General features: G+C 39.7%; 2 protein-coding genes across 3 annotated transcripts; one reads left to right on the forward strand and one right to left on the reverse strand.

Annotated features, from left to right (window-relative positions):
• Window positions 1–546: 546 nt before the first annotated feature.
• On the reverse strand, window positions 547–6414 carry aifm4 (apoptosis inducing factor mitochondria associated 4). The gene is made up of 18 exons (XM_026997792.2): window positions 6347–6414; window positions 6107–6216; window positions 5657–5766; window positions 5508–5552; window positions 5289–5364; window positions 4428–4540; window positions 4189–4275; window positions 3986–4077; window positions 3768–3898; window positions 3499–3614; window positions 3350–3421; window positions 3206–3269; window positions 3041–3117; window positions 2829–2946; window positions 1996–2094; window positions 1797–1872; window positions 1577–1681; window positions 547–765 (listed from the first exon to the last, which is right to left on the reverse strand). The coding sequence occupies exons 1-18, from the start codon at window positions 6412–6414 to the stop codon at window positions 720–722; spliced, it is 1605 nt and encodes a 534-aa protein (XP_026853593.2). The 3' UTR covers window positions 547–719.
• Window positions 6415–7992: 1578 nt separating this feature from the next.
• On the forward strand, window positions 7993–20744 carry tlcd2 (TLC domain containing 2). Of its 2 annotated transcripts, none has more exons than XM_026997773.2 (5): window positions 7993–8085; window positions 8315–8533; window positions 8813–8895; window positions 11337–11419; window positions 18577–20744. In XM_026997773.2, the coding sequence occupies exons 2-5, from the start codon at window positions 8355–8357 to the stop codon at window positions 18958–18960; spliced, it is 729 nt and encodes a 242-aa protein (XP_026853574.2). In that variant the 5' UTR covers window positions 7993–8085; window positions 8315–8354; the 3' UTR covers window positions 18961–20744. The 2 variants fall into 2 exon arrangements, with proteins under 2 accessions (XP_026853574.2, XP_026853575.2); XM_026997774.2 differs by having other exon boundaries at window positions 8408–8533; window positions 8832–8895.
• The last annotated feature ends 98 nt before the right edge of the window (window positions 20745–20842 follow it).

The raw sequence follows: 20842 nt of genomic DNA on the forward strand, positions 1-20842 counted from the left end.
CATTAATTTGGGTAAGATAGGTGTAATAAGAACACCACTCCATTAGATGTTTCTCTGGATCAGCTATTGGATACTGTTATTTTGTTCCAAAGTATTATCATTAATGTATTTAAATATTAAAAACCTGTTCTGACATTTTGACTCATACATCACATTTTTATTTTACTTTAGACTTTGCTTAAATGCTTAAGACAATTCAAACCATGCATAGTTTCTTTCTGAATATTGCATAAAATATGCTTAATTTAGTGGATATCATTATTAAAACAAAGTGTGTGTGTGTGGGGGGAATAAATCCCAACATGTTAAAAACACAAACAATGCAATAACATCAACAACAAATAAATCCTAACATATTAAAAACCTGAACAATGTAATAATGTTAACCACTACATTTTGAAACAATGGTAATTCTTCATGAATTCACAGATAATTACATTAAATGTTTGTTTCATAGTAAAATATTTAAATCCCTTTAAAAATATCTAAATTAAAGACATAACATTATTATGGAAACTAATTAAATTGATCTAATTTGTTATAAAACATATTCTTTACTTAGTTGTTATCTCTCAAGACTTAATGCAATTGTTGGTCTAATGTTGTGAACATGGGTACAGATACTCATTTTAACTAAAAACAATGTAAAGACAACATAAAATACTAATATAAAACTTAAAGGCAGAGATCCATATGAACCCATAAAGAGCCAGTAGTCATTAGCACTGTAGATGCATGTTCTCCAGCCAACTGAGGTCCTCTGATCTGTGAAACCAGACAACATAATGAATGACCAAATTTCACTCACAAACATAAATTCATAATACTGTACAATTTCAGCAGAATACATCTGAGGTTTCAATGAGGTCAAAATAAGAGAAAAATCATGCTACTTACTATTAAAATGCCTAATTTACATCTACATTATCTTACTAATAAGACTATTAACAGAGAACAGCTTGTGGTCCCTAGAGCACTAATTTGTAGTAGAAGGGACAATAGGGAGTACATTACTATTCTTGCATTATTACACCCCCTTCTTCATTTAGAACTGTTTATTTGATTTCTTTCTTTTGTAATAGTTACTTTAAGTACTTTTAAAATTGGTTTGGCACCTTCATATATTATAGAATGCCTGACAGACTGCATTAAATGATCATTAAGGTCATTAAATGTTGTCTTGCTGAATTCTCCAAGAGTAGAATTCTGTACTTGTTCATATAATCATATTATTATTATTATTATTTTTATTATTATTATTATTAGTAGTAGTAGTAGTGGTATTGCTAACCATACTCTGAGGAAATTACAATCATCCTTATCAAATAAATAAACCTTTTTTTCAAACTGTGCAAACCTCTGTGATTTTGACAAGATTGCCTGCAGTGCATTGACTGGCTGTGCAGGGTCTTACAAACATGGCCATTTTATCTGTCAAGGGCATTTCTACTAAACCTTCCTAATGTTTTGTACAATTTGATGTACCTAAGCCTCTTTTCCAGGCATACTGGACAAAGAGTTTAGGTCCTGGGTTATCTGCGATATTCAGGCCATGACTCCAAAGCGGGACACTCACTCAGCTTGTGACTTTTTAACTTTCCTTCCTGTTGCTATTATTTCTGCCACCTTTGACACAGCAGGATCAAAGTTCATGCTGGCTGCTGCTACAACCTCTTCATCCCTAAATCATTAATGGAGAAAAGATGAGAGAACGATTATAGCCACAAATGTACAGCATCATCTTAGCTGACACTTTAACAAGTTACTTAATGAGTAGTGAGATATCTTGAAGTTACTTTATGTAAAGTGCAAGAAACTTTCTCTCATCAACATTTCCTTTGAAAACAATGTCCGTGTAGCCTTCGCCATAACCTGCATTAATTTGGGAAAAATAACACAAAACCGACAAAATAAAATAAATAGAAAAATAATGGTAATTTGTTCATTGAAAATGCATTTAATATTTCAATAGCAAAGCTCATTTCAAGTGGTCACCTGTGTATCGGATACTCTGTCCCAGCAGCACAGTCCAGAAGTACGGCACAGTGTTTACTTCAGTCTGCTTCCTTAACATGTTTAAAGCAGCGATTCTCCCTTAAGTAAAGATTAAAATCAGATAATCAAAATTATTATCATGTTATTTTCCAGTTTATTAATACTATTCCTTATTATTTTACAGTCTGGGCTGAAACCATGGATGAAATTTTAATGTGGTCCATACTATATAACTGGCATCTACTTTGATAGAGTAATAATCCCTGCTGAATATGTCTGGTGCTTCATCATGTCTACTGCTCTATTTTCTAAACGCCTTTGTTTTTTTACCATTTCATTATCACCTTAATTTTACCATGATTCTGTTCAGTTCTTGAAACCTGTGGTCAGATGCAATAAAAAAATTATATATATATATATATATATATATATATATATATATATATATATATATATATATATATATATATATATATATATATATATAAACCTAATCCATTGTTAAAGCTTGTTTGATAGCAATTTAATGTACACATGTATTAAAGCTAGCTGATGTTGCTTACAGTTCAGCATCTGATAGAAAAGCTCATTTTGAGGGGGAAAAAACCTGGTAAATTTTGAGGCAGCTAGTTCTAGTTCTGCAGCTAATTATAATGTCCTAATGAATGTTGGAAGTTGGACGTCTTGCTAAGTCCACAGCTTCCAGCTATCTGAGGTCCGTAAAGGGCCAGCAGGGGCCCTGCTAACGTAGTCCTGTGATGCAAGCTTTCATGTAATGTAGGCTACACTCCACCCTAACATTATCAAATCCTTGCCGTTTCCAAATTCAGTACCGTGTGCTTGTGCCAGTTGCCAGTGTCCTATATTGGCCTTCTTATGTCCAGAAAGTGAAAGAGGAAAAGACACCACATCTCCAGCAGCGAAGACATCTGTGACATTGGTTCTCATGAACTTCAGACAAAGAAAACACACATTACAAGCTTCTTTAATATGGCTGCAATCACCCAGCGGTGCATACGCTGCATACAATATGCGGAAGCCTCACCTTATCAACAACAATAGCATTTCTTGAATCAATCTGCACCGTGCTCCCCTTCAGGAAGTCAGAATTAGGGATGACTCCTAACACAAAATGAGTGATCAGATGCATGGAAATGGTGTAATCTACCTCTGCAAAGCTACCATTAGGATATGGTCTTTTTGCACTTACCAATTCCCACAATTACAACATCCGCTTGTAGGACTTCACCATTTTGAAGCACAACTTCCTTGACCTGCAAAAACAAATGTTACAATGGGTTCTGGGTTTTTTTTATAGCACAACTGCAATGCTCTTTGATCTGTTCAGTCTTACCTTTCGGTTTTCACCTCGAATGCTAGCCACGCCATTACTCATGTAGAATTTCACATTCTTCTCCTCTAGCATCTTTAAACAGGAGAATCTTACCACAAGAACAGTTTCACAACTAAACTTATACGCAGAAACCAAAGATATTCTCTGACCTGCATAGCCATTCTCCCAATTACTGGTCCCAGTGAAAGCTGGTAAGGGAACTTGGATTTGCCCACAACTGCTACACTGGCTGCTTTGTCAGAAAGATAAGCTGCTACCTCCATTCCTGTGTTGCAAAAACAAAGAAAACCTTTTTAAATTATGCAATTAGACTAAAACATACATTTCTTTTTCCTTTTGAAATGGAACGAAAAACAACGCTTTGAAAGTCACTAAACATATTACCAAACAGATTATTTTGGCAAGGTGCAGAATGTACCGATGAAAGATGTTCCGATGATAACGGCCTTGTTGCCCACGCTCAGCCGATAAATTCCGGATGCGTCCCTGTAGTTTTGCAGCACTTTTATATTCTCCAGCTCGGCACCAGGACACTGCATGGCTCTAGCTCTACGTGATACAAACACAACCGCCGGCTATCGTTATCTGGAAAAAACACACACAAGAAAGAGAAGAAGTGCAAAGGAAGGAACTGACCTAGCCCCTGTAGCGATCAGGAGCTGGTCATAGTGCTGACTGGTACCGTCATACAGGGTGGCTATTTTCTTCTTTGTGTTCACGGATACCACCTGTAAAGAAAAAGAAATCAGTAACCGTGAAGAGTGACATCTGGTGTTTTGTAACTGGTGCCCCCTCTCACACCAGGTGTGCTCCTTTAGGTGAGTACCACCTCCACTCACTTCCTTTTCTGTCCACACTTCAATGCCATGCTTTTGCAGAAAATCATCTGGGCGAAGGAAAATCTTTTCAACCTCTATATTCATGGCCTATGGGATATAAAGGACAGGAGACAAAATGAGCATCAACAAAAACAAACGGTTTTTTTTCGTCACTCTTCTGTCACTTTGCGGGATTTTGTTGAGCCTCTGCTCCACGCACGCCGCACTAGCTGAAGCTGCTTTACTGAGTTTGCTCTCACCTTGCTCAGCGTGGTCTTGATAAGAGGGGGATATTTATCTTTGGTGACTATAATAATTCTTCCACCATAGTTGTTCTGCCGTAGAGTCTCTGCACATTGTAGAGAAGCTGGACCTATGAAAACACACCACAAACACCATAGTGCATGGGGATACATAAACAAACAGTGAAAAGGTTACTGTATAAAAAACACAATTTGTACACCATCCATCCAATTTAATTCAAAATTCAGTCCAATTCAAAAACTAAAATATTCATTTTCCTCACTAGTACTTGCCATTGCCTGTATATTGTGTCATGCTGTAAACCAAAAAAAAGTATTACCATTGATCATTCACATTTTATAGTGGATATATTCTCACCAGTCACATTTCTTTTTACAAACGCCAGTCTCAGACATACACTTTCTGCTGTGCCTGATTAGCTTGTACCTGCTCAACATGTAACTACAATGTTTGTAATGAAGCATCTTGTGAGTGTAAGGACTACATATCTTGTGACTACTTATCATGTGCCCACAACAAAAGGAAAATGCCCTGAAGGTTATACAAGACTGCAACCTAATTTCCCAGTGGGCAATGTACAAAAGGTTTCACGGTGTGAAATAATATTTACTGCTGACTAATCGTGACTAACTTCAGTGCCTATGTGATACGCTCACCTTTTATTGCCAAGCAACAAGAAAGGACAGTGGTTTGAAAGGGGAGCTAGCCAACTATAACAATTTCATGTGAGCTCATGGTTCACGTGAGTTCATGGTTTTGCCAAAATCTCCGTGCAGTCATTGTTTTGAACTTATTCTAGGCTTGAACTTCAGAGACCATTACTATATATAAATATATTCAAAGATTAAAATTCTCACCTCCTCCAATCAAGAGCACAGTGTGACAAACTCCAGTCTTTCTACAGCTCATTTCCTTAACACGCTTAGTCTGTGCCTGGTATGAGGATGAAACAGAAATATTATGATGGTACAAATGAGTATTACATGGTTATTACTTGCTTTTTCTGTGCTTTCTATGTGCATTGAACATTTGATGCAACATGATGATCAGGCAAACACAAAGGCACTAAAACTAACCTTTTTATTTGCAGTAACATATACTTTACCATTTTCAACTTTCACCTTAAAAAGATGAAGAGAAATACCAGTGTTTTGAGGACATAAAAAAAAAATCCTGTTAAAAGTTAATTAAAACCACAGTGCATAGGCCTACATGTGTCATATACCTTGAATGTGGGCAAAGAGTCTAAACCTGGGAACTCCTCAATATCTCCAGTCGTAGTGTTAAAACAAGCCCCGTGCCAAGGACATCTCACTCTGTTTCCTGTCAAGGTCCCTGTTCATCCAAACTTTAATGAGCTTATAGAATTACTGAAACTGTAGAATTGCAGGTTTGAATTTCAATACATGAGAGATTAATTACAGTAGGCCTGCTTTGCAGAGTGAAAATAACTAAAACAACATTATAGACAAAGGATATTTTAAGTTTAGTAAAGTAGCCTACCAAATGACTGGGATATATATCAATAGATCCTATATGCAAAAGTTTTATTTAGTATAGTGCACACATCTACTGTATTCTAAATAGCCAATAATGTAAACACACTGCAAATTAAAAACTGAACGACAGGGTCTGTTTGTTAGGAAGCATTCAGCCAAGTGGAGGAATTGCTTACCTTTGATTAGTGGAGCTCTAAAGTGAGTACACAGACCACCCACAGCACTAAACCTGCCTTCATTACGAACCAGCAGAATTTTTTGATGGGCAACCTCAACCTCTTTCATTCTGTATTGCAAAAAAACAGACATTCACTCACTAAGGAAACTATTGTTGAGATAGTTGAATAATGAATAATCAATTAACTCCTGAATAGGTTTTATATTTTGTTCTAAAGAATGTTATTTGTTGATATTACTGTCCATCCTGCAGGTCTGTTTCCAGGCATACCACTTGTGTGATATCGTCACCACCTGTTGGTTCCATATTTGTTTTATCTGCAAATATAATACATGAACTGAGAAGCTGAGCAACACATAAACAAATAAGTAAACCCAATGGGAATAAAAAGACTAACATTTTTGTCAGTAGAAGAAACAGCGTTAATTATTGTTTCACTTAAACTACCAACATTACCTTGTAGCTTTGTGAGCCTTTTGGAGCAGGATTCTTTGAACAAAACAGACCTTCAGTCATACAACGCAGGGTGGGTCCAGCAGTTTTCCTACATTTCAATAGAACTGACAAAGGAGGAATTAGTCTCTGGAGGTAGGACACTAGAGGTACGCGACACATCACACTCGCTCCTGAGCACTGTACACAGATGCAGAAATGCTTTACATTTGAGAAATACTGGGTGTGACATGGGAAAACATCAGATTAACGCCGTTATGAAATTTGTTTGTGTGCATAAGAGGACGTGGATACGAATTGGCTAGAGATTCATCGGACCACATATCCTATAAAAATTATTACTTTAGAAAGTTACTTAAATATCAAAACAAAACAAAACAAAAACAAAAAACAATGAAAATCCACTTTACACGCTTACACTAGTATTACACGCTTACACATGCTTTGACATATTCTATTATTCCAGTGAAGCATGCAACAGTTTAAAACACTAACTTAACTTTTTGTTCCTTGTATTTAAATATGGACAATTATTTGTTCTTAAAATGCCATGATGCTAATTAACAGCTCACAACAACCATATTATTTTTCAGCCAAGATGAAAATGCCATCTTACCATCCTATTGAAGAGATCAACAGCGGCTGGCTGCGGTTAGTACCCAAACGTTGCAATACACTTTCAGGTAAATACCTGACGCTCCGTGACGCCGCGTAACCTGTGGCCAATCGGGGCGCGCTAGTAGTGACGTCACTCAAGGTGAGCCTAATTGGTTATACCATGGTACAGGCTGTGTGTAGAAGTGCCCATTTAAATTTCGTAGCCTAAAGTCAACTATTTTAGCATACTATTACTGCATTCATAAATTTAATTTAAGTTACATTCAATCTGTATCAAATGAATAGGGAATAAAATAACATCTGACGTGTACTCAAGTATTAACCACTTGGAAGTGTGCTGTTCTGATTCGTGTTAAGACTTTTGATTCGTTTATTCACACAAAAACTTAAGAGCTACAGCTACGAATAGATTGAAAAGAAATCGAATAGATTTAATGTAAATACATTAGGCTACCACGGGGTGTCGCTGAACACCAATCAGAGAAAGATGGTTTTTGCTGATTTTGTTAATGCAGCCTTTGAATCTTTTTGGCCAAAAGAAAAATAAAGACGTCTAAAATAAAAACAGGGCATTAGTTTCCATGTATGTGTTCTTAGTTTCAAATACACTTCACTTGTTATATCTTTCTTTCTTTCTACATTTGTTTGTTTTCTTAGTAATTTCTTATCTTAGTAATTTTTAAATTACTTGCTTTTTTTATTGAGGTTTCACGAATCGCCTGTTTTCCCAGTACGCTTCCCACAAGGGAAGGAATTTCAGTAAACTTCTGTCTATAGTTCAGCCGCACTTCCTGTAAATTGGGCGGGGATTTGGCAGTTTGGTTACTGTAGGAGGAAAAAATGTACACAGGCATTTTAGGATTGTATAACAGACGAACGCTCTCTGAATTAATCCATTCCCCACAGGTTAGTATTTCCTTCTTTCACGCACTTCTCGCTGCACTCCCAACAGTTACATCAACTTAGTTTTTTTTTCCAAGATGAGCGCATGTTGTCAGTGTATTATTTTCCATAACGGGACAGGCAGCACTCCATTATAAATGCACATCATTATGTAAAAAATATACTAATATAAACGATTTGTTTAATTTGGTGAAGTAAATAGGCAGCAGAACGGTATCGTATTATTTCTCAGGTCTGGAAGCGTCACCCAACAAACAAGAAACACCAGAAACATGGCGTTGGATTCAGTCATCCTGACAGCGGGCGCATCTGTGGGCTTTTTCAGACTGGTAAACTGTGGAGTTGAAAAACTTCCTGTTCCAGCAACAGCTCAGAAGAATATATGGAAATGGAGGAACATTTCTACGTCTTTCGTTCACAGCCTTATTACCGGATTGTGGTCTATGCTTTGGTAAGTCTCGGCGTCCCCGCACACTGTAGATGGATATGTATAAATGCGTACTGAGCGTAACTGTTTCACTCTCCAGAGACTGATGGGTTTTTTTTTTTGGGGGGGGGGGGGCTTGTACAGAGAATATAGCTCAGGTAAACAATGTTATTCAATGCAGAGAGGTCATGGCGTTTAATTCATCTATCGGTTTCTTCAATCACTGTTCAGAGTGCTTTATAAAGAAACCTATGAATTGTGACGTAAATGACCTGGATCGCGCTGACATTTCTTTTCCTCTAGTTTTTATATGCATCCACAGATGGCGGAAGATTTGATAGAAACACACTCCGTCTTCTCACATACCTTGGTATCCGTATCCATTGGTAAGTAAGAGGAAACCTACTTAGCCTTTTTGCCATTGCAGAGGGATCAGAGGTTGCGTAGTTCGTATGATTTATGCGCATTTCCTTCTTCACTTTTCATTTTTTCCCTTGTTATTTTTTCGGTATTATTCACTAAATTTGTCAGCGTTTCCAATCTAGCAGACTTCTCTCTTATTTTATGGCCTTAACAGCGCCAGGCGCACATGCGCATGATACTGTGAACTTGAGCACATGCAACATTGTGTACCTTTGAGCGAAAGAAGGAGACTGAAGTCTGTTAGGCAACCCTGGAAATCTCGTCCTGCTAAGAAAAGCACCTTCCCATCCTCACAGTCACAGATCACTTTCAGCCCAACCCACATTTTCCCTTGGCCGTGAAATGCTGCAGTTTGTTCTTGGATCTTTCAGAGTACATGCACATGGCACAACTGCTACTCAAACCTCGACAATGGTCTTAGGTCCATTAACAGCAGCCATCAAATGAAGTTTCTTTTTACAAAGCACAAACTGAATAAACACCTAATTGTGTAGCAGCAGAAGTAGATGTCATTCTGTAAAATGGGAGCCTTTATTTTGAAATGCACAAATACCCAATGCTTTATTCTCTCTGGCTTTATTTGTTTTAGAACCTGTAGGTGTTGTGATAGCGCTTTTTCAGCCAAGAATCCCAGTCTTGGTGTTGGCAGAGGTGTTAGCTCTGGCTGGACAATCAATGGGTGGTTTCATAATCCGTCCCAGGCATCAGTGCTCCAGCCTTTAGTCACATGACTCTAAAAGAATGGGTCACTGGTTCAAGTGAACATTTAATCATCAACCCACACATCGATGCCTTAGACACGCAGCCCGGAGCTGGCCAGTCAATTATGCAGCATGATAACATAATGAATTGTGGTGGGGATCCGTATGCTTTTGCCCACTGCCTTCCACCTCAGAGCTTTGCACTACATAAAACATGTTATCTGGCATGCCCACCAGATAACACACACTCCCATAACATACTAGATGCCTCAACTGCTACACACTGAGTGTTTTTTGTATGGTTAAGGTAGTTATGAAGCATAAAAGCCTTTTTTTCCATCAATTGACTAATTATATCGCCAGATCTCTGTTTAATGTAAAAACCTACCTGCTGATACATTCTTTTTACTAGTCACTGGGTTCACTGACATCCAACAGGTATATTAAACACCAGTGAGGCATACGCTTCACAATGACATCTGGAAACAGTCTTGGTTGGGAAAGAATGGAGTGTAATCTGATTGTTTTCTGTTTGGCTGAATTCTCAGGACAGTATTTGAGTGACTGTAATATCCACTACAGTGTAAAATGTCTATTGTTTCTAAAGACCTAAGGCCAACGCTGGATTAGTCCCTTTTTGTGGCCATATGCTGTGAAACCTTTGGGGTCCCCTTAAAACGAGCGTTTTACGTATTTTATTTGCAATATAGAAACAACGACAGCATAATGAATAGGCCAATATCAAGCAACAAAATAATACAGCTATATAAATTCTGATGCAACGGAACAACAAATAAAAAAAAGAAAATACCTGCAACTGGACTATAGCCTTGCAAATGATGGCTAAAATAACAGTCAAATTCCCACTGAAATACATGGTTAATTTAAGAGTTTTATATCTTATATCATTAGTTTATATTTGTTTCACTTGTTGCTGTTTTCGATCGCAAAACCCATCATTTAATATACTTTGTTAGCTTGCCTTATGAAATGAAAATTGAACATAATAGTAAATGATCTTGACATTTTAGCATAGTCTTTATTTTGTGAGATGTTGTGTGTGAATACGGGTGAAGTAAAAGGGATTAAAACATTTCCTTTTGTTTTTATATGTTGATCTGGGCCCCTTGCACACATGAGGCACTCAGCTACAGCCTGTATGGCCTGTACAATTAACTGGCCATGCCTAAAGCAAACAAAACAGAATGTAGCACAGATTAATATCTTGTAGTCAGTCTAAGATCAACCTTTTAAAATGTGCATCAAACTCTGGCATCTCACCATGAAAAAAAACAAGTTGTTTTTCAGAATATATCGATTCCATGCTTTATGTGAAATGAGAGAGAAAAGCTCTGTCATGGCAAAACTGCTTTTGTTTAATGCTGGATTTTTAACAGTAATGATCCACAGGGCAGGCATTATTCCCAGACTGATGCCGTGAACAGGAAAAAACGTATCATTATGTATACATAAATGGGCTCAATGCTCATGTTCTTTGTTCATTTCATTTCAGTGCCCCAAAACACTATCTCCATGGATACCTTCATAGTAGGAGATGGACATAAATAGGCCTCTGTAACTGGCTTCTTCGTTACCATCACCATGGGAGCTATGCCCTTAATAAGGATTTGATATGCCATGAGCCAGTTTTTAACGGATCTCGATTATTAATGATTTGATTTCTTCTTTTCTTTTTTTTCTAGGGTACTTCATATATGACTTTTTTGACATGATTTTCAATCAGAAGATCAACCAGTCGTGGGAACTTCTTTTCCATCACATGGTGGTGAGTAAGACAAACTAGAAGACAACTAATGAATCCCTTTCTGGTCAAAAGTGGATATTTGTTAAGTCCTAAGTTCCTGTTTTACTTGTCTAGCTAATTGGGTACCTGAGCTTTGTCCGCTGAAAGTCCTCTTGTCTTCTACGCCTTTACTGTTTAACCTGTCTGACCACCTTTTGAGTTTCAAAAAACTCAAATAACACCTACTTATGTAGTATGTGCCTCAGAAAGGATTACTACAAAGGTTCACTGCAATGAGCTTCAAAACTGTTACCAGCAGAAGAAAAGAAACATACATTTAAAAAAAAAACATTTGACATTTGTCTGTTTGAGTTAGATTTGCTCAAATAGTCAATGTTGGGGACAGTTTTTAATGTATGTTTCAACAGATGGAGAAAAAAATGTGCCAGACCTAGTGATTCTGTGTTTGTGTGAGTACACACCCACACGCAAGCTTTTCTCAAATGCTGTAGCTCAGAGACTTTAGCAGCCAGCCCTAGTCTGTTGTTGTTGTTGTTGTTTTTGTTTTTGTTTTTGGTGTTGTTGTCGTCAGCCTGTTCCCTTTTCCTGGGAGCACTTGTTCCCTGAGGTGGCTAGAGAGAACATGTTGCCAGATTATTAAAGGAAATGTGGATTACTAAACCACACCCCCCTTCCCACTCGCCATGTCATGTCATTCCCTCTTACCTCCTCCTTGTGCAATTTTCCGGAGAAATTCTGTCCATCCGTGCATACGAGAATCCCATTCCCATGGTATTGTGCCTACTCAGCAAACACTCTGATCACACCAAAAATATTTTTAGCCCTCCAAGGTTCTTATGAAATGCTGGTTTCTTGTTTGTGTGTTTGTTTGACCTTCGTAGAGCTCATGTAGATTAGTGAATTATGGGGTGGTGGCTCTCCGCCAGCCGCACAAAGACTCTCTTTCCCCTCTTATTTCTGACCTTCCTCTTCCTCTCGGGAAACGGGAAGACCTGCTGTCTGGGACAAAAATAGGAAACTAATGTATTGCTTGACCTTATATGAGTGATGGCGAACTTGTACAGTCATCTGGCTGTGGTGAGGAAAAGTTACCCTTAATAAGCGCAGTTCGGTTTTCAGTAAGGACCCTCTGGCTTCTGTAATGTCTGGCTGAATGGAATAAATGGAAAAAGGAAGGATTTATCCTTCTTGTGGAAGGATTTAGCTTAGGCAGTGCCACTCGGCCGCTGTCTTTGGAAGTGTAGTTTCCAGCGGTAGTGAAGAGGAAAGTAAAAGTGCTTCCTTATGAAGAGATGCTGAACGTGTACGGAAACCGGCAATGTGAAGAACAGTTCCACCATAAGCTTAGCTTTTCTGTTTCTCTGACAGAACCAGCGTGCTCACATGGTCCGAGCAGAGATGCAGTGGTAGTAGCTGCTCCTCTTCTGGGTAAAATCATTTGTACAGAATCCTTTTAACAGGTCTGCTGTCTGAGAACTGGGGCTTTCCAATCTTTGCTCCCATTGGATTCACTGAAGTCTATAAACTGCTTAATGGCTGCTATGCCTCAAACACACAAATAAATGACTTCATTTGGTATTGAGTATTATCATTTGTTGAAGAGAATGATAGTATTATAGCAGTGCAATTTTCAGTTGACACACAACCTCTGGAAGCTTTGGAAATACATATACAAAAGTCCTCTTGAAATGAACACTTTCTAAATGTTCTAAACAGGCTCTTTGATTTTTCAGGTCATTCTTGCATTATTATTATTATTATAGGAACGCATCACTGTGCTGAATGCAAGTGTAAACAGTATGATACCAGGTTGTTGGAAAATGGCAGCTTGAACACTAAGGAGTGTGCAGGGAGCAGAATGATACTGTGGAGTAGGAATGTGTGTGAGCCGAATGCTCCTGGATGAGGTGTATTTCTGTCACCTTTAGGAGTGGAGTTCCTTCCCCTCTTCTTTACAGAGGTAGTGACATCTGCTCACCACATGTTCCTGCTTTGCATAGGACCGCGAAGGAGACCCCAGTGAAAACAAGCCCTCCATCCTCTCCATCAATCTGGAGAAACCTCCTCTACACTCCTACCTTGCTCTTCTGTACTGTATATACCTGCTTGCTAATGCCTCCAGAACAGGGCACAGTTTTTTGCCAAAAAAAAAGCTCAGATGGACTTAAGTACTTTAGTGATTATGAACTGTAACTCCAGGAAAAGCAGAAATAAAAATTTGTAATTTGTGTATGTTCATCTCTGAGGACGTCTTGAAGCTTCAGTATACATGGCTCAAAAAAAGATCCATGATTTACATATATGTTTGGCAGTGAGCTATAATGGCTATCTGTGAGAAGTAAAAAAGACATTTACAATGTCACACATCAAAGCCCTGTCCAAGTTTTGTACATTTCATCTTGGAACTTACCACAAACTCTAAGGTGGTAAGTGTGGCGTTACTTGTGTTGTAGGAATCAGCAGTTCATGTGACTAGCTAGAAGTCTGGACCTTTGAGTTTTTTCCCACTTCTTCTTGCCATGCAAATTTAAATTCTACAATTCTGCATATGAGCAGTAGGCGTGGGGCTCTTGTGCTTGGTTATGTTCTTGGTATAAGGCAAACGGAGCAGTGGCACCCACAGTAGCGTAGCAGTGTTGGTCTGGAAGTTCAAAGGTTTGCGGTCCAACTGGTATAGAGTACTGTGTACTGTGTACTGTGTAACAACCCTCTGCCTCTCCCATGGGGATTGTTTTTTATATATGTAATTTAAAAGCCAGTGATGGCAGAATGCATACAGCAGCGTCACAGGGAGGAGACTTGAGACATACACTGAACACTGGCTGTAATTCAGTATGGTGAGAACTAAACAATGATGAAAGGACTCTCCATAGATGCAGGGCTCCATCTGGTTTCCATGGTTACCATGTATGTATGAGCCTTTTTGTACATGATCCTCAGACTGCATTATATTCATAGAGCAATGGGGTGAGAACACATCCCTGTCACAATTTCATATAATTATAATTTCATATAATATTGTCACTGAGATATGGAATATCAGGATTTCAGAGGCCAGAGAATAAAAAAGTTTTTCTCTGTACAATGGCACTGTTGTTGTTTAGCCTGCCCAGAAAGCCAGCCCTTGTTTTTAACAGGAGTGCTCAGTGTAGTAGGTCTGAGTGCTAGTGTTTGGTGAGTCACTGGAAAACCCTCTTAACAATGCACTGTGTCCCTGTGTGTGACATGAAAAACACACTGAAGGGAGCACCCACACTGATAAACACCTCACTGTGCCTCCCATTGATCTGGGGTTAGTGGGCCATTGAAGGCTACTGTGTTAACATTTTGGTCTATATTTTCTAACTATTTAGGTCATAATTTGGTCTACATTTTGTAGCTGCTAGGACATAGTTTTCTAATTTAACGCATGCACTTAGAATTTAGCACTTAGAATCATATTGTTTAAATACATTTGTGGTGACTGAACACAAAGGTACTTTTTCGTGGTTGAAGCCACTTCCCATTTAGATACTATATAATGAATGCAGACACCAGGATGGTGGACTTCTAGGGTCACAGGGAATCCAGTTGTCACAACACCTCTCTACTGCCCGTATCCAAATACCACTCACCTCAGCATATGTCAGTAACTCACCAAAGACAAGGAAGTATGCACAGTATGTACTAAATACACACACACAGAGGTTTATATTACAGTATGTACTAAATACACACACAAAGCTTTGTATTACAGTATGTACTAAATACACATCGGTTTGTATTATAGTAGGTACTAAATACACACACAGACGTTTGTATTACAGTAGGCACTAAATACACACACATCGGTTTGTATTATAGTAGGTATTAAATACACACACAGACGTTTGTATTACAGTATGTACTAAACACACACAGAGGTTTGTATTATAGTAGGTACTAAATACACACACACAGAGGTTTGTATTATAGTAGGTACTACATACACACAGAGGTTTATATTACAGTATGTACTAAACACACACACAGAGGTTTGTATTATAGTAAGTACTAAATACACACAGAGGTTTGTATTACAGTATGTACTAAACACACACACAGAGGTTTGTATTATAGTAGGTACTAAATACACACACACACACACACAATATCTACTGTATACAAACACACACAAAGGTTTGTATTACTATCTTTATTACTATCTGTATTATTATGTTTACACCTTAATAAGCTCCTTTGAGTTCTTACTATGCCCCCGCCTCCAAAGTATTATTACACATATAAATACACAAACACACATTGCCCCAATCTTCTATGTGCCCTTTTCTCTCCCTCAAACCATCGGGCCGTATCCTGCATGCCAATGATTTGGCTAAACAGGGCTAAGTGTTTATGTGGTATGTATATTTAGTGAGGATTGTGTGGGCTACATTGTGTAAATCTGTGTGTTTGCGGTAAGATTGCTAAATCTCTCCAGTATCTGGACGTGTGTGTGTGTGTGTGTGTGTGTGTGTGTGTGTGTGTGTGTGTATGTGTGTGTGTGTGTGTGTGTGTGTGTGTGAGTGAGTAAGTGAGTGAGAGAGAGAGAGCAAGAGAGAGAGAGAGAGAGAGAGAGAGAGAGAGAGAGAGAGAGAGAGAGATACTCAGCCTGTCTGTGTGTAGGTGTGATGATTATCAACACATCTCACTCGACTGGCTTGACTAGCACAAGTCTGTGCTTCTTGAAAGTGTTCCACTCCCATCCTTCTGCAAGCCAGTTTCAAAACACTTCTACAACTCATTTTTATCTGAGAGAAATCTCTGACAGAGGTTCAGTGTCTCTGGGTTGGTAGTCAGTGCTTCTGGTTTGTTTTCCATGCTGGACCTGCTTGGAGATGCTTATCATCACTATGGTTGCTGCTAATTGACCCCGAAGGGAAAGGCATACAAAGCCAAACATGTGCATAGCACAGTGGTTTTAATCAACTCTCTACTGCTCAACAGGGAGCTTCCCGTGCAAAGGACCCAAACTAGCCATACCATGGTGCCATGGACTTGGCTTGAGATGAAGTTGAAAAGAACCAGAAATGGGTCACATGGAATCAGCATGTGCTTTGCTTTCGAATGCTTTGCACCCTGGTCATCCATCCTCTGTCTCGGAAACTTGGGGTCTGGGTCAGGGGACCTTCGCCTGCATACACACAGCATCAGAGGTCTTATGGTACAGTACTGAAATGACGCTTGCTAACACTGATTAACTCCAACCGCTGGCAGAAGGTGAATTAAACAACCAGGCCCCAGTGGGTGGGTGGGGGGTTTACTGGGCACCCAGGAGATTCATTTCTTTTGCCTTTGTGTCAAGCTATCATGTCTCAGTCTAATCAACTTTTCCCAATGGGTTGCATCATCTCTGCATGCTCCATTTCTAAGCCACAGAGCCCCCTGCATAGGCTGGGATTATTGATAAAAGGATGCTCCGCATGCATCGCTAGAGTAAAGGTCAATTGCTCCACTCACCCTGTCAGTAATTCTCCTCCAAGGGAGGATGTTCCTGCCAATTATCATTATCATAGTCATGGCGCTTTCATGCCCTCTGTTTTCTTCACCCAAGCTCTGCTTTTGTCAGCCTCGTTAAACACAAGAGGTGGGTGTTGCTTGTTTTACATGGCCGTATAGGTAATGCTACTTCACAAGATGCCATGAGGTTACCATGGCTCCAATTTAACTCCTTTCTGATGGTAAACTGAGGAGAGATCAGCAGGTTAAGGATTATAGGTTTGTTTAGGGAGCACATGGTCTTGTTTGTTGAGGGTGCTGTTAGGACATGGTGTGTGTTGGGTGCTGGCTGTTGTGTGAGTAGTCTAGGTGACCAAAGCATGTGTAATGGCACACCCCTCCTAGAATGCACCAAAGCTCAAACACACCTGTTGGAGTCACTTCTGTGCTCTGTGTGGCAACTACTGATAGGGCTTTTCAATGCTCAAGGTATAAGAACATATATTCTACAATAATTCCTGATATTTTAAGTTGAAATGTTTCCAGTTACGCACACTGAAAATCACAACCAAAGTAAAAATCAGAACACATTTGCTCTCTTTGCTGTTTTTCAATGAGGCTGCTACTGCCTGAAGCTTGTCTACTCATCTCACACTAGCGTTATCTACAGATGCTGTCCTCACACTACCAGATTATCCGTGCGACAGTCGAGTTATATTCACTTCCCGACCTGCACATCATTTCTTATTGGGAAAAAAAGGTCAGGAAGACAAAATCGAGGTTAAGATCAGGATAGAATTCACACAACGTGTGGCAGGCTGTAGGAGTACACGTTATGGTTTGCGATTCATTGCACAGCTTTTCGTATTTGTAGTGTGCCCGACTCAAGAGAGCACCATCTGTTCATACATGTGTTTGTACATGTGAACATGCATCAAATGATTGCTCACACACCCTAACCCTAACCCTAACCCTAGCTCTCATGTCTGGTCTGGAAACTACTGTCTCTGAAGCTCTCTCACCATACCTGTTACATCAATTTTGTTTGGTCTTGATATGTGACTAGGAATGTTGACATTATCAGGTGTTGGCACAAGTCTGCTACAGAGTAATGTGATTAACTGAAATAACCTAGTTCATAGTTCATGAATACTAATCATGAATATTTCTCTGGATAAAGAGTTGTTACAAACGTGTTTTCATAGCTAAAAATACACTGCCACCTAGTGGTTGGTCTTCATAGATGAATGATAAACTCGCCAATGTACTGACATGGGTCGAAAAGCTACAGCAAGTATAAAGTCACACTTTACACACAGATTTCGGAGAGATGATTCTTAAAGGAAGTATAAGTGCAGGAAGCAACACTTCCATTATATTTAAAAAGTGAAACAGTTTGTAAGTATCTATGCCATGGTTGTAGTAGTGTAGTGGCCCTGCGTAGTCACACTGGCAGATGATGGTTCAATTCTGCCTTTGTGCTCATGGCCAATAAAACAAGGCAGCATGCAGAAATTCATTCAATCCCTCATATAGTGCCTGCTGCTTCGGGCTGCACACAGAGGAAGGTGCATCTGCTACTAAGAAATATGGCTGTGGTGTGTTTGAGTCATTAATCATTTTGACCTGAACTATTTACTCTAGCTGCACAGCTTCACAAATGATGCATCCTTAATCACAGCTATAGCACGGGGCCCCTCTCCTCCATTCTCTCTCTGCAGGTGATCACCTGCTTCGGCCTGTCCGTGCTGACGCACCTCTACGTGGGCTTCGCCGTGGTGGCCCTGATGGTGGAGATCAATTCTATCTTTCTGCACCTGCGGCAGATGCTGCGCATGGCCAACATGGCTGAGCGTGTGCTGTACCGCGTGAACAGCATGGTCAACCTGGGCACGTATGTGGCATTCCGCATCAGCACCCTGGCGTGGATGACGCGCTGGCTGGTGCTGAACCGAGAACGCATCCCGCTGCTCAGCTACACGGTGGGCAGTGTCGGCTTGGCCATCGTCACCGTCATGACCATCGTGCTCTTCTGCCGACTGCTGCGCACAGACTTCCTCAAGTCCAGCCGTGAGAAAGAGAACAAGAAGGACAAGGAGACGTGAGGGGTACGCCCCTCGTCCTCCCCCCCGCCATCCAGATGCTGGCGTCTGAGGCAGTTCTTGGGCGAATGGGGAAGACGGGTCTTTTAGTATGACATCAGCCCTCTGACTTCATTCTTCCGTGACCAGTTTATTAAAGTAATTGAGTTTGTGTGACTTCCGAAGGCTATAATCATTTTAGTCTCACATGCAGTCATGTAAGAGTCCAAGGATGATTTCCCTGAAAGCTTTCCACAGGCTCATAACAAATATAGCCAGTCATGTAGTCATACTATCAAAGGTGTGTGTGGTGATAATGACAAGGGTACAATAAACTCAGTTTCTAAACAAACACAATATTAAATAGCAAATGTTAAACCCCACCACCCAACAATTTATGTACATCTACTAAACGCTAACTCAAATATTAAACTGGCAATTAATTCTCAAACTAATATGTGTAGTATGCGTGAGACTGCATACATTTACCTTGTATACACCATTTGAAGTTGGTTTGTTTATTGGAACTACTAAGAGCTAAAGTCTTGTTGCCAGTGTCTGCTACCTCATGAGAATCTAGCAATCAGTCAGTCACTCAGTCAGTCAGTCAATCAGTCAGCCTGCTCCTAACTCACTGTGTGCTGAGCAACCAGCAGACGACAGATAGAGCAGAATGACACAGTGTTGGCTGTTTGTCCGAAAGCTGTGACGCATATATATCTAGATGATATTGCCTAGAGAACAAGAACGGAGGAATGAAGCTTGGGGTTGGGCTGGAGGGGTGGAAGGTTGGTTGTATGGAGGGGTGGTTGGGTCCAAACATGTCTATTACTGTATTTTATCCGGGCAAGGGTCTAAGTATATCCGTTACCGCATCTCCTTCCGGCATGGATGAGGCTTGGCTGTCTAAACGTGATCACAGTCCACTGAAATTAATTCCACCTGCAGTGACATCGGTCTTGGTCAAGCTCAGTATTAAGAGGACCTCTATCTCGGTGTTATTACTGAAGTCATAAAGGAGGCTATCCTCCCCTCTCTCCCTCACAGGATGTGCAGCTGACAGAGTGCAACATGTCCGCTGCACTCATGTCCGACAACTGCATCACTGCTTATTAGACTGTTGGCTGGCCATTAAGCCTCGAGGTGGCACTGCATATAAAAACAAAAAACGATGACCTCATACTATAGTCTAACCCAAGGCTGCTTGGTGTACTTAGAAATAACTGTTAAACCAGTAACAATCCTGCCTAATGTGTGCCAAACATTTTACAAACATGTTTTGTATGTTTGTTTTGTATGCACATTTGTATATTTGTTTTTTTATTTTTCTTAGATAACGTAAGTGCTGATCTGTGTTTCTTTGTTTCAGACAAGATATTTTGCTTATTGAAGAATTTAAATATAGTGGAATGATGTCTTCTCTTTAAACATATTGGGGTTTGTATGATAAGACCTGGGCTTTGTGATTTCCTTTTTGATAGCCCCAGCCTGCAGGTCTGCAGGTGCAGTTTGAGTGTGTAGCTTGAACCCTCTGAGCAGAGGTTGGCAGCTTGTCAGGAGAGCTCATGCTGGCCCTCTCAGGGTTCTGAGGAAGATAACACACACTGTAACTACAAGTAGCATGCCAACATGTGCCGTATCAGTCATACAAATGTAATCATAATAAAAATGACACTCCATCTGGAGCAAGAATGGAGCTACATCATTACTGTAGATTAAGCCAAGATTATTGTAGATGAAAGAGAATCAACAGCAGAAACTACAACAACAGTCAAGTGTGCATATTCTTGTTTAGAGCAAACTGGCTATTCGTGAAATTCTCAGGTTTACACTAAGTTTATGTATTGTTATCATTCATAACCACTGTCAGCTTCAGTGTGAGGATGTACAGTGTAATATGTCTGAG

Source organism: Electrophorus electricus, chromosome 15 (assembly GCF_013358815.1).
Source record: "Electrophorus electricus isolate fEleEle1 chromosome 15, fEleEle1.pri, whole genome shotgun sequence".
Taxonomy (NCBI): Eukaryota; Metazoa; Chordata; class Actinopteri; order Gymnotiformes; family Gymnotidae; genus Electrophorus; species Electrophorus electricus.

What these genes read in the sequence shown, in the direction of transcription:
- aifm4 (XM_026997792.2), bottom strand. Translation starts at nt 6,414, where the DNA reads ATGGAACCAACAGGTGGTGACGATATCACACAAGTGGTATGCCTGGAA. An exon ending in ATGCTATTGTTGTTGATAAG is followed by an intron (nt 2,947 to 3,040) that starts GTGAGGCTTCCG and finishes CTTTGTCTGAAG; the next exon opens with TTCATGAGAACCAATGTCAC. An exon ending in GTTAAAAAGTCACAAGCTGA is followed by an intron (nt 766 to 1,576) that starts GTGAGTGTCCCG and finishes CTGGTTTCACAG; the next exon opens with ATCAGAGGACCTCAGTTGGC.
- tlcd2 (XM_026997773.2), top strand. Translation starts at nt 8,355, where the DNA reads ATGGCGTTGGATTCAGTCATCCTGACAGCGGGCGCATCTGTGGGCTTT. An exon ending in GGATTGTGGTCTATGCTTTG is followed by an intron (nt 8,534 to 8,812) that starts GTAAGTCTCGGC and finishes CTTTTCCTCTAG; the next exon opens with TTTTTATATGCATCCACAGA. An exon ending in TTCTTTTCCATCACATGGTG is followed by an intron (nt 11,420 to 18,576) that starts GTGAGTAAGACA and finishes CTCTCTCTGCAG; the next exon opens with GTGATCACCTGCTTCGGCCT.